Source organism: Limulus polyphemus, unplaced genomic scaffold, assembly GCF_000517525.1.
Source record: "Limulus polyphemus unplaced genomic scaffold, Limulus_polyphemus-2.1.2 Scaffold1100, whole genome shotgun sequence".
In the NCBI taxonomy this organism is placed as follows: domain Eukaryota; kingdom Metazoa; phylum Arthropoda; class Merostomata; order Xiphosura; family Limulidae; genus Limulus; species Limulus polyphemus.
In genome coordinates, this window is record NW_013666710.1 from 102,135 (window position 1) to 116,692 (window position 14,558).

A 14,558-nucleotide genomic window follows, 5' to 3' on the forward strand; every position below is an offset into this window, starting at 1 on the left:
TATACATATGTAACTTTTATGATACGAATATTGTTTCTAAAAATTCACAAACAAATATATTGTGTTAATGGTCATTTTGTTGTTCTTTGGTTAGGGATATAACCACCAACCTGTTGCTACTAAGTCTCGAAGACTTTTTCTACTACATTCATAAGTGTCCAATGTTACATGGATATCCATTTTTTGAGACTTTTTGCTGATGATTTAAAGCTAATTGTAGATGTGGTAATATCTACAGCACGCAGAGATTGCGTTGCCATGTGTCGATACTCAAGGCGGTCTCCGGGTTAGTTATCGTTAGCTACAAATGACTAGATCCACAGTTGGAGGCCGAGCTCACGTGAATTAAATATATAACCATCAGTATACCAGTCTAGGTTCTTATCTCGTCTGCTGGACGTGGAATCATGGGGGGAGAAATATCTATTACCTCCATTACACTGATTGTTAAAAGCTCTACTTATCTTCATGAGAGAGAGATACTCTTAACTCCATTTACACTTGCCAACCAGAGGCTGTGAAATTATCCTAGCACTAGAAGTTAAGCATTTTTATTCATAGAATAATTTCATTCAAGAAGTATGGTTGATTTATTGACGTGAAGTTCTACGTCTATATGTCCACCTCTGTATGTCCCTTTACCCACATATCCGTCCACCTTTCTGTTTGTCCACCCACCCAAATGTTCGTCCATCTATCAAATTACATGGACGCTCCTTCTCTGCGTCAGTTTCTTTAGAAGTATAATTTGTTCATATTAATGTACAACGAACAAAATTGACGAAATACGTTGTTCTAATGAGCGTGCTTTAACGGCTACTCTCTCATTATTTACTCGTATATTCAACATACAAGTTTCTTCTGGACGCATGTTCTCAAACCCTAGAGACGAGTTTGGGAACAAACAGTTGATACCATTAGAACAATCGTTATTTCAAATACAGATCACAATACGAACAAAGTATTTTTGTAACACTTAAAGTAACAAGAGATATGATATAATTAGCTAAGCAATTGAGAATTAGGATTTAAATAACATATTTAAACTGACATTTTCATTGAAACAGAATATTAAAATCCATAACAGCAAACTAATTTTCCCATAAAATAACTGATGACATACGTTCTACACAATTTCACTTTTTTTTTACGCTTAATAATGTATTCAAATTACTCGTTTTTATTGATTGAGGAATTATTATTAATATCAAAGGCAATTGACATGTATATAACATTAATGATTAATATTTGCTTACAGTATATGATCCTATATTGTTCGTATTAGTTGGCCATTAGCAGTTTCCACATTTACCGACTATCATTTAGCAACGAAACGTTACTTCCTCTTGTTTATAGAATGATTTGTAAATGATATAGGAAGATTATACACAGTTTGCAACTGCAACATGTAGAAAAACATTTTACCTGACATCGGTTGAGTAATTATTTCGTGATGTATACAACGACTACAAGCGGTTATCCACGTATCAAGCTTGTTTGGTGGCTAGTTTGAGTAGTCTTTGTGAATATTAAACCTCCAAGTGAAAAACAATGTGATATATCAACCACAAAATATTTGATACATCTAATGCCGAGTAGGTCTTTCGCCAAATACCAGGGATCTCCAAGCCGTTTGGGATACGACAAACAAATGTCGTGATTGAGACGCCATATTTATTAGCAAACTGCTTGAGCAACTGTGACGGTGTAAACTGGATTAAGTTTACACCGTCACCAACTTAATCCAGTTTACACCGTCACCAACTTAATCCAGTTTACACCGTCACCAACTTAATCCAGTTTACACTTCACCAACTTAATCAAGTTTACACTTCACCAACTTAATCAAGTTTACACCGTAACCAACTTAATCAAGTTTACACTTCACCAACTTAATCCAGTTTACACCGTCACAACTTAATCAAGTTTACACTTCACCAACTTAATCCAGTTTACACCGTCACCAACTTAATCAAGTTTACACCGTCACCAACTTAATCCAGTTTACACTTTACCAACTTAATCCAGTTTACACCGTCACCAACTTAATCAAGTTTACACTTCACCAACTTAATCCATTTTACACTTCACCAGCTTAATCCAGTTTACACCGTCACCAACTTGATTAAGTTGGTGAAGTGTAAACTGGATTACGTTGGTGAAGTGTAAACTGGATTAAGTTGGTGACGGTGTAAACTTGATTAAGTTGGTGAAGTATAAAGTGGATTAAGTTGGTTACGGTGTAAACTTGATTAAGTTGGTGAAGTGTAAACTGGATTAAGTTGGTGAAGTGTAAACTGGATTAAGTTGGTGACGGTGTAAACTGGATTAAGTTGGTGACGGTGTAAACTGGATTCAGTTGGTGAAGTGTAAACTTGATTAAGTTGGTAAGGGGTGTAACCTGGATGAAGTTGGTGAAGTGTAAACTGGATTAAGTTGGTGACGGTGTAAACTGGATTAAGTCGGTGAAGTGTAAACTGGATTAAGTTGGTGACGGTGTAAACTGGATTAAGTTGGTGAAGTGTAAACTGGATTAAGTTGGTGAAGTGTAATTTTTCATCAGTTTTTATTTATACCACAACACTTATCAGTTAGGATTTTTATAACTACGTTCTTAGTTTTCTTATTTTAACACAGTATATTATTAATTTTTTGAATTAACCGCTAATTATTACAAGTGTTTAATTGAGACAGGAAGAGAAAGGTAGCTTGTTCCAACTAAGTTATAATCTAACAATTGTAACAGATTTGTTACTTGTTGAGATTAGCTTACGGTTAGCTCAAGGCAGGTAATTATCAGTTTTCACAAAGAAACTATCCTTCTTACGCTATGAGCTGGGAATTCCCCTCGAGCGTTGCTGACCTCGTGATAAATTGGCTATTCAGCTTTCTAGCGAATATTATACCGGATCTGTCATTTTAGAAAGTATTTAAGATATTTTAACTTTAAGTATATATATATATATACACCCTTTAATGAGTGTAAAAACCGTTTACCATTCTCTAATGCTACAACGAATGGATCCGGTATGGGCTTGTAAGTTGCAGATTTGTTAGCCTTTCAATGACTCAAGTACGAGTGATCTAATAAGCTATTGGAATAACAAGTAAAAGCATTCCAAGGCAATTATTAAATATTCAGTCACAAAACTTACTCGTAAAACTTTAATCCTCTTAATAGATTCTGAAATAAAAAAAAAGTAAGACCTTTGCTTTTTTTAATATAAACCACTGAACATGTTGCTGGTTTTAAAATACAAATGGAAGAATATATGAGTAGCGAAGTGAGCTTTAATATACACAAAACAAAACCTTGAATAACTTGCAAAAACAATCATAAAGAAAACGAAGTATTTGATCAATGTCGACAAAAGGTCCAAATAACATGATATATCAGACTAAGCTATGACGTCACATCCGCATTCCTATTAAGGAATTCATTTATGATCAAAGGTTCATGGCGAACTATCGTCATACCGCACGTGCAAAATACAGGTGCGATTGCACGCGCTCTAACCCCGCGTGGTTTTCTACAAAACCAGACTTCCGGCAGCAGCAAATCCCGATGATAAAAAAAACAAACAAACGAGGAATAAATCTGTTTGAAAGTTAACCAATATCCAGACCTTGAAAATATAGCTTCAGTTTAAGTATTACAGTAAAAAATTACAGGCGCGGGCTCTTCAGGTAGCAGTGTGACGAGATTTGTTTACCTACATCTGTGCCGAAAGGGATGTCTATTTTATTTAATAGTATCTTCGTGATCTGTCTATCAAGGCTTGACGTCAGCTTGCACGAGGCCACAAGTTCTATCTCATACAGTTCGCCTCGTGAATTTCCCTGCAATCAAAGACACGTATTTACATACCTGTCACAGACTTTTTATTTTCTTCGTTTCTAGCACGGACAGAAGAAACACATATAGTGATTATGAACACATTTTGTCTTAATATCAGAAAATAAATGATGAATGTGCCACAGCTAATATTACTTCAGGTAGAAGTATCCAGATATGAAGCTATTTCTGTACTGAATGTTTGAAATGACCACATTACTTGAAGTTAATTATATTTGATATACAATGTCAATGTTTAACATGACAGCTACTGATGTAGATAATGAAAATGATCCCACATGTGCGTGCATATTTTTTAGACATATTAACAAATATTTATATTTCTGAACTCCAATCTCACAAAAATATTGCAAGGGCCTTTGTTCGAAACTCGTAAGGTTAAACGATTTTTTTATTCAGTTGTAAAAATGTAAATTTTCGAATTCAAACTCCAAGAGATGGAAACATCCAGATTGAAAAATTCGTAAATATTACACCTCCATCCCTAGCAGGCAGTTAGTGTTTTTGAACGACTAGTTTAACTTTATTGTCCTGTAAGTACTTTATTTTAGAAAGGTTTAGTTTTATCTCAGTGTTTTCTTTTCTAAAATGATATAACAAAGTAGTCATATAAAGAAAACAAAAACATTACGTTTAGAATGACCAGTAGGTTGTCAGTAGGTATATTTTACAGATAAGTACATTGATTTTATACGATAACCCTATCAGTTAAATCATTAATATATATATATGCGAAAGAAAGACAGATAGCACAATGTGCTGTAGAAGTCTTGGTAAATATACGACGTAAGCGTAAATGACATCTTTGTCGGTAGTGGCTGACACGTTGTTAGTGAAAGTATGTCATCGCTGTCACGTCAGAATCGCCTAAGTAAGCTTTTCAGGGTTAGGTTTTTATTTGGAAATGTTCCCATAATTTTTTTGATTTTTGTAGATCACGTGACCTAATATTTGTAGTTTCAGATCCAAGTAGTTCTGAATCTGTAAAGTTTTTAGACAACGATATGACAACGACGATATACTTGTTGTTTTTGTGAAATAGCAAACACCATCGAGGAAAATAGTTATTGTACACAGTTTCAAATAAAGCCTCTTTACTCTGAGTTATGTTTAAATATATCCACCTGAAACAGGTTACGTGTTTCGTATTGCTACATCTCAATGGTTGTTATAAATAGTTTCAAATAAAGACTCTTTACTCTGAGTTATGTTTAAATATTTCGACATGATGATAACAGGTTATGTTTCGTATTGCCACATCTCAACGATTCTTTGTAGTTAGAGTTTATAGTGTCTATAACGTACACTGGGAGCAAAAAATCAGCCCTACTTCAAGCGCATCAGGCTGCAGTAAACTAATTCTTCAAGGCTTGAGTTGTAAACTTGAACACCCAGTCTGAGAGGAGGATTGGGTGGACTACAGAGGGGTTGTCACGGTTTCCAGTATTCAAGTTAGAACCAAAAACAAATGTATCTCAATAAAGGAATCAATTTGTTAACCTAAAAAGAACAACAACATTTTACTGCCAAAAGAACTCGCCCCCCAGTAGTGTTCGGCCACAAAAAAAAAAAAAAAAAAAAATTGCAGAGTTTAGGGACTGCGTTCCTCTAGCACAAGATATTAGTAGTATTCATATTCAGGCAGGCACTGCACGTAGCCACCTTAATGTGACAAACAGGCTTCATTGAGCCTTCCTCGACTATCTTTATCAAGACAACTCGTGAAAACCGCGAATAAAACAGCTTGATAGAGCTGAGAAACCCGATCTTGTACTGTACATGTGCAGCTAATACTGTATGAGATTTAAATGGGTTTTACCCCTTCATAGTCTAGAAACTAACACGTGTTCGGCCACGCTGGTGGGAAGTTAAGATTCCACATATTACAAGGAGTTCAAATCTCTATTCAGAATTAAAGAGCACTGGAAAGCTTTGTTTTGGAATCAACCAATCAACAAATTATTTTATTAGCGTAAAACATAGATAAATAAATACACAGATGTCGTTAACCTTAAGTCATTAGTATTAAAAATACATGATAAGTAATCTCTTGGGTTATACATTTAATTTTTATACAGAAAGTAGATATAAGTTTGTTTTGTGGATAGTGATTATGGAAGTGTACTAAGCCTATATTAGGTAATAATGCGCTATGACAGACTAGAAAAAGAGAAGGAGTCAAGTTGCTAACACTCATCGATGTACGCGGAGTCTTGCATAACTTTACACCTGATGATGACAAAACCTTGTCGAAACGTTGTACATTTGCTGTCATGTTAAACTTATATTAAAGTTTTTCTTTATTACCCATTTAAGCCGTCTCCAGCCATTATTAACTTTACATTTGTTTGGTTTAGGTTTTGGTCTTAACACGAAGCCGTATGAATCTCCATTTGCTAGTAGTTCTTACGTTAGGCCTAGATGAGTTAGGATGTCGAATTTTCTCACCACACGAATTCTAGAATTAGCTGGAAAGATATTCAAAGACAATCGTACTTTTGCAAGAAAAGAGTGAGAAGATAAATGAGTGAGTGTGTATGTACAGAAACTCATACCAAACATAAAGAGATTCAAACTGCAGCTAGGCTATAAAATCGAAAGATGAAGAAAGCTGTAGAAGTAATTAGCTGTTAGATTCGACTGTCTGAAACCTTTTTTCAAAGTGAAAAAATAATAAGATTTGCGTAACAAAATAACATCAAAGTTTACTTATTAGTTTTGAAACAGTGACTTGTATAGCTTATTCTCGTGTATTTTTTCTAGCTGTTTTGAATCTAATTCTAACGCCCATGCACATGACCATTTATTCTGATCAAAGCAAGCTACCTACATATAGAGCAGAAGTAAAATAAACCCAGTAATTAACATAGCTAATGTAATATACCGTTGTAATAAGGAATATGCAGCGTCAGAAAACAAAAACTTATAATGACTAATGAAGGTTGGAGACGGCTTGAATGGGTGACGAAGAAAACTTTATTACAAGTTTAACATAGTAACAAATGTCATCGTTAAAATCTTGTCGAAACGTACTACATTTGTTACTATGTTAAATTTGTAATAAAATTTCTATGTTACCGGTTCAAGCCATCTCCAACCTTTATTAGTCTCAAATTGGTTTACTCGTCATCATACTTATAATTATTAGAATACATTGATTATCAGTTGGGAAACTTTTCTTTTAGCGACAGTAAAGTTAAACTCAAACAAACATATTATAATATTATACATTAACCTAAAAGTTAAACATTTTGTTCATCAAATGAACCTCACTTTAAAACGTTTTACATGTAACTTGAATAAAACGTTAGTGTAAAGTAATCGTTGGTTCGTTTTCTGATTTTTGACGATGCTTTCATTCTTACCAAGTTTTCATATTACTGACGATAGGAGCCGTTTCAGTTGTGGTGCCTGTTGTGTATATCTCTGGAAACATGGAAGAACTAGTACATCAGCTACAGACGACCTACGGACTGTTGTTGATTGTGGACATGAACGTGTGGTACGCTCACAGCTGGGGGTTTTGGCTTCAGGTATGTTATTAATAGTCATATAGGTTTTATAAGCTATTAGTCACTAAAGACAGTGATTAACTCTTGGCTATAAGTCAATAAAAACGAGAAATGAATCCTGGGTATTTGTCACAAAAAAACCAACAAGAATTAATCCCTGGGTATTTGTCACAGAGGCTACGGTTTAACTCTTTGTTACTTAAACACTGAAAGTAAGGTGTAACTTTTAGCTTTTACGTACTAGAACTACAGATTGACTCCTATACATTAAAATATGAAGATAAGATTTAACTCTTAGTCACTTAAGCACTAAAAGTAAGGCGCTAGAACTAAAGACTGACTCCTTTGTGTTACTGAAGCTAAGGTTTAACTTTTTGTTACTTAAGCACTGACAATAAGGTGTAACTTTTGGCTTTTAGGTACTAGAACTACAGATTGACTCCTATATATTAAAACCTGAAGATAAGATTTAACTCTTAGTTACTTAAGCACTAAAAGTAAGGTGCTAGAACTAAAGACTGACTCCTTTGTGTTACTGAAGCTAAGGTTTAATTTTTTGTTACTTAAGCACTGAAAAGAAGGTGTAACTTTTGTCTTTTAGGTGCTAGAACTAAAGATTGGCACCTTTCTATAAGGCGTTTTTGCAGCAATGGAACGCAAACCATGAACTATCGGATGCACATCCTTATAATCTCGAGGATGTTTATCATTCACTAAAATGCCACATTTGTAATTTGAATATTGGTTCTATTCTTACGTAAAAGTGTCTTATCAATAGCAAATTTATTGAATTAGGAGCATTACAAAAGTTGTGTTATAAATAATCCCCAATTCATTTTTATTTCTAATATAATTTGCAGACTAGTTTACCCATTTTATGGGTTGTCATCATGGGAGTAGTGGTGGTGCTAGAGTCGTCCATTATGACTGATGAAAACAACAAACGGAAACCACCTAGCGAGGAGAAAACAAATGAAGAGCCCGAAGTCCCAGAACTTGAAGCTTTGCAAAGTACAAGGTGAAAGGCTGTAACTACAAAGTAGAAAACTAGCTCTCTCTCTTGTTACTTCAGGATGATAGAAAAACGAAGCCTAACAGAGCAGATCAATTTTTTTTTATCAATAATGGTAATGTCAACTGTTGAATTACATTTGTTGACCGTCAGAAAATAACACATCCAATGAAAATCATTTGGTAGTACAACCAAGTAAAATAACCTAGTAATACAGTCAAGTAAGCTAACGCGTTATTACAGCCAAGTAGAATAATTTTGTAAAAAAATAATTAAAATAATTTAGTAATACTGCCATGTGAAACCATATTTTGCTACAGCCAAGTAAAATCATTTAGTAACATAGCCCAGGAAAAATGAATGGTAAAATCATCCGCCGATACAGCACATAAAATCATCTGATGATACAACAAAATAAATTCTTTCAGTGTTACAGCCAAGTAAAAATCATTGGGTGATACAACAAAATATAATCGTCCAGTGTTACAGTCAAGTAAAAAATCATTTGGTGATACAACAAAATGGAAATCGTTCAGTGTTACAGCCAAATGAAAACTATCTGGTGATACAACAAAATGAAATTGTTTAGTGTAACAGCCAAGTGAAAATCATTTGTTAATACAACAAAATAGAATCATTCAGTGTTACAGCCAAATGAAGACCATCTGGTGATGCAACAAAATGAAATAATTCAATGCTACAGTCAAGTGAAAATCATGTGGTGATACAACAAAATAAAATCGTTTACTGTTACAGCCAAGTGAAAATTATTTGGTGATACAACAAAATAAAATTGTTTAGTGTTACAGCCAAGTGAAAATCATTTGGTGAGATAACTCTTTCAAAATACCTAGTAATAAAGAAAAATGCAATGATAAAGTTAACTAAGACTTACGTATGGTAACGTTGTGTAACAAAAAAAAAGTGTTCCTCCCGGTGGTCAGGGTATATTGGCTATGTTTTATTTTCTTCTCTGACAAATACTTGCACGAATACTAACAAAATATAACTTGAACAGTACATTTCATAAGAAGAAATCATATAATATGTTTTTACACTTTAGAAGTAGATAGGCTTTAGAGGTTCTGTATAACAAATCACTTTAGTTACTTAGCAACAGTTATCCTTATTAGGAGTCCTGTATAATATATCACTTTAGTTACTTAGCAACAGTTATCTGCATTAGGAGTTCTGTATAATAAATCAATTTAATTACTTAGCCATATTATGAACATAAACCATTAAGTTTTAACTCGGTGCAAGTTAAGAAAATGGGCCTTTTTATTTCACACGCTGTACCGATAACATGATGTGTAGTTCTATTCCATTATGTCATACTGTTCGTTTTTAACAAAGTAACTTTCGCCTTACAATGATAAAAGCATTTTAGCCATTAAATGGCCATGTGTTGTGACTTTTTGGCACGAGAAACGATACTCTTCCAAGTGTTGTGTTGAACTACAATTTTTAACAGGGTAGATCAGGAACATTCACTCAGGGTTAACCTCCCTCATTTAACTCATTTTTTTATTGTGATTATTAACTCCCTGATTAGAGATAAATCCGTAATTTATCGTATCCATATCTTTTTCTTTTAATGTTAAGATAATTTATTGTTGTTTTTTATCGTGTTATCTGTTCAAAAGAAAAAAAACAACATTATACTGATAAAGTGCGAGAGTTTCTCAGTATTATCAACTTATTATTCCTATTTTGTTTCCTCTTTCAAGAAGGGTGAGCAGCATGTGCCAGGTGCAGATTTGTAAAACAAAAGCAAACATGTACTTAAGCTTATAAGAAGCTCACTGCACCTCCAAACCTTCCTGAAAATAATTTGAAAAGTCTTAGTATAGCAATAAGGTCTACGACTTGTATTGTTTCGTATATAATAACTTGTTTTCGCTATATGTCCTGTTCAAGTTTCTAATACCTAGTTAGCATGGTAGAGCATTTTTGTTACATGCATATAATTTTTGTATCCAGAAGTGAAAGAAATTGAAGCTGCACTCTAAAAAGAAGACTCATGTTTGGTTCCATTTAGGAGTCTTCTCGAAGGTCCGACCAGAGAGTAAAAACAATCACACAGTTTCGATGTAAAAGCAAACCAAATGGGTAATAATATAAACCTGGTTGCAACACCACTTGATTTATCAGTCTTGATAAAGATTATGACTATTGTAAGGCCCCTACCTTTGTTAATGTTTCCTACTGAAACCCCATTCAGGTGCTTCTTTAAATATCAGAAGGATGGTTATGCACATACGCAGGCGGGGGTTCCAGAGGGTTCAGCCGAACCCCCGATTTTTGTGATGTAAAGAAATTATGCTAATTTAAGTCTAGCTTCAAATGCAGTGTTACAACAGAATGATGATTTGTCAACTTTTCATTGGATGTTTGTGGATTTTATGTGAACAGCAATGCAATTGTTTAAACTATATTTCATACAAAATTATTTCCTGGTTTAATCTCATAGCACCTACTTTTCTGAGGGGCATGCAGATCCCCCGTAGCATTAGCATGTTCTGCATGCTGATTGTATTGGCTTTTGATCTCACAAATTAGAACCATCTTTCAAACATTCTGCTTACGGGCCTCAATACACCACACGTATTCTCAACAGAAGCTATCATAAAGTTTTACAAGTCAACAGAGATTCAGATACATTGATGACATTGTATAGTTATATTGCAGCTACTTATGGTATTTAATATCTTCTACATAGTCTACATTCCTCTGATGAAGTATTAGCAATTTTTGGATTGAAATAGTCGCATGCAACCAGACCCCCCTATCGTTTTTTACACTTGTGAGAACTTTTTAGCCAATTTCTCTCAACTTTATGGCAAAACGAAAAATCTACCTGACATGGCACACCAGAGCTCACGTCCCCAGACTAAAACAATTTGAATTATTTTGTATTTATGACAAAGTTATTAAGACAATTTGCCGCCGTCCTTAATTTTGAACTAGAAATCTAGTCAAAAACACTCTACCACTCCCCACCACCCATGCTAATGGATTGACTGTCAGTTTTGTAACGCACACGCAGCTTAATGGCAGGAAATATTTTGTTATAATGCTCAGATCCGATCCCGGCTCGCCAGCTCCGAAATCCAAAGTTCGACCACAGAGCCAACCCACGCCCGACCAAGACAAACAAATTATTCTCTCTGTTTCACCATTACATTCTAGAGAGTGTGACACACGAACACTACTGCCTTATAAATATAAATATTACAGTATCTGAGCAAATGTTCTCTAATATCGTGCAGAGTGGCCTATCACTTCCTACTATGTAAGTTGCTTGGATACACCCACATAAATATTCTACACATGAAAATTCGTTATTTTTCCCGTTAGCACTACTAGTGTTTGATGTTTCTATCTTGCTATATTGTGACTATAACTTAAACATTTTTCATACGAACCTATTTACGACTAAATTTAAAACAAACTTGAGCATTGAATAAAAAAGGAACTCAACCAAGTCAACTGGGCGCCCATCAGAATCTTGATTAGGACATGAAGAACAAGCCATTACGGCCCAAACAAGAGAAGAAAAAAACTTATTTGTACGCACATTTACGCTTATCTTATTCAGAAACTCGATTACAACGTCTACTGTGTCATAAAAATACCATTAACTTTTGTAATGACATGTGATCGTTTTTCTATTCTTTAAATAAAAGTGTATATTTTCTTGTGTTCTTGTCCTACAGTATATTCATTTTGAATGTTATTGAAAGTTGTCAAAATAAACGTATTTACATTGATATTAAATATAAGTGTGATTTTTGAATTTGTAATTTTAACCTATCGAGAGTTTTGGAAATAATTTAATAACTTTAACGGAAACGTTTTACCAATAAAGCCTTAGGAAGAACTCTCGTAAGTTGCCAGTTGAAATATGATGTCAGTATTAACTGCATTTTCTTTATAAATATTTCATCATGTCATAAAATCGTTTGAAAAGAGCTGCACTTGTCAAAGTGAGTGTCCTCACAGTTCACAGACAGTCAATTAGGAGTTTCCTTAACCCGACTGTTTTCCACGCAGAAGACTGACTGTCAAATGTAAATGCCAAGCTTTAAACAATGTAAAATTATTTGTTTGTTTTACAGCAAAGCCACATTGGGCTATTTGCTGTGTTCATTGCAGGGAATCGAACTCAGGATTTTAACGTTGCAAGTCCGTAGATTAACCGCTGTCCCACCGGGAAAATGTAAAATTATATGATGCGTATTTTATTATCGTCGTAGAGTCTTAACCATCTGTGTAGAAAATATTTGGTTTCAATCTCGTTTTGCAATCATCAATAGACAGACACTTATATATAATAGCTTTACATAAAATGTTTGAAATAAAGTCCTAATTCAGAAACAGCCAACATACTGATATTATATTACCAAGAAAACCCTTGAGCCAAAGTCTTAATGCTAAGACAACCAACAGACTGCACAAAATAATACTTATATAGCAAATCATTGAACCAAAGTCTTAATCCTGAGATAACTAACAGACTGCACAAGATAATACTTATATAGCAAATCTTTGAACCAAAGTCTTAATGCTAAGACAACCAACAGACTGCACAAGATAATACTTATATAGCAAATCTTTGAACCAAAGTCTTAATCCTGAGACAATCAACACTCTGAAAAATTTTTTAACATAAATAACATACTGACATAATATTATACAGAAAATCTTTGGATCAAACTCTTATTGCCCTCCAGTGGCACGGCGGTATGTCTGTGGACTTACAACGCCAGAAAACGGGTTTCGATATTCGTGGTGGCCAGAGCACAGATAGCCTATTGTGTAGCTTTGTGCTTAACTAGAAACAAATAAACAAACTCTTATTTCTAAAACGACTAATACACTGACGTAATATTATATAGCAAATCTTTGAACTAAAGTATTAATACTAAGACTGCCAACAGTCTGACAGAACAGTTATTCTCAGAACTCTCCTATCTGTCAAACCACCGTCAGATAAACTCTAGAAAGGCATTGTTGAAATTCTTAGGTTTCTGCAATATCAAGCCTTATTAGTAACAGTCAAAGACATGTAAGAGGACATATCTATATAATTAATAAAAATAAATCATTTAGTATTCATTGTTTAAAACATAATTTTTGAAATGAGTTTCAATATTATATTTTCAAATTTATTAATATTACCGCGAAGAAAAACTTTTGACAGTGGAAACTTCATTTCCAGCCACTTTTTAAACTATTACATTTTTGAAAAAATAGAAAAGAAGATATTCTGATATTAGTAAGGTATAACCAGAGTTGTTTACTATATATGAAAACCTTACTGGTTTTGATTCTCTTGTAGGTATTATAGTTTAGAAAATCCACCACTTGTTGCCTTACTTCACTAACGAGAAGTGACACCTATTATTCACGTTACTTTTAGTGATAAAAAAACGCCGCCTAAAACAGCATACTTTTCAAACAGACGCGTATAAGTTGACACGAACCTCTAAACCATGCAACCACCCAGACTTATCGTTTCTTCCTTGATAAAGACTATGCATTCTTAGCCATAACGTCGCCGAATGATTTTCGTGGAATTTCAATGAAGTTGGACGTGAGTTGACAGCGAAATTGATGACATTAAAATGGTGGTACGAACAGGTTAGTGATAGCTTATTTGATGGTTTGAAATGAAGGGGGTTCGGCTGTTCAGCATTTTTTATTTCGAGGTTTCGTTAATTAGGCCTTTGTTTGATTCTTTTCTAATCTGAAAAAGAAAACCTCATTAATAAATAACTTGCTCTAAAGACCTTTTTAGTATTAAATGGGTTAATCCTACCACGATTGTTACATTCGTAATTAACCTTTGTGTAACATGAAACATTACCCCCCCCCCCTTCCCCATCCCGGTGGCTCAGCAATAACTCCGAGGGCTTATAACGCTCTAAAAATTGAGTTTCAATATTAGCGGTGGACAAAACACAGATAGCTCATTGGGTAACTCTGTGATTAAACTAAACAAACATTTATAAAACATTTATGATAAGTAATTTCTTTTGAGAACATTGATAAACAACTTATTATTATTGGCTATCATTACAATCCACGAGGCAATTGTCATTAAGCTAACAGTTTCATAGCTGTTTAATAGTTATGAAGCAAATAAATTTAGGTATTCGTATTACTGATCAAC

The 14,558-nt window shown here is 34.1% G+C and overlaps 1 protein-coding gene across 1 annotated transcript in view; it reads left to right on the plus strand.

The window, feature by feature from the left end:
* Positions 1-12,140, plus strand: part of LOC111086440 — a 57,115-nt gene extending 44,975 nt beyond the window's left edge. Inside the window, exons 4-5 of the mRNA XM_022389284.1 lie at positions 7,247-7,389; positions 8,229-12,140. Coding sequence (XP_022244992.1) covers positions 7,247-7,389; positions 8,229-8,390 — 305 coding nt within the window. The 3' untranslated portion in view covers positions 8,391-12,140. The remainder of the gene's footprint in view (positions 1-7,246; positions 7,390-8,228) is intronic.
* The last annotated feature ends 2,418 nt before the right edge of the window (positions 12,141-14,558 follow it).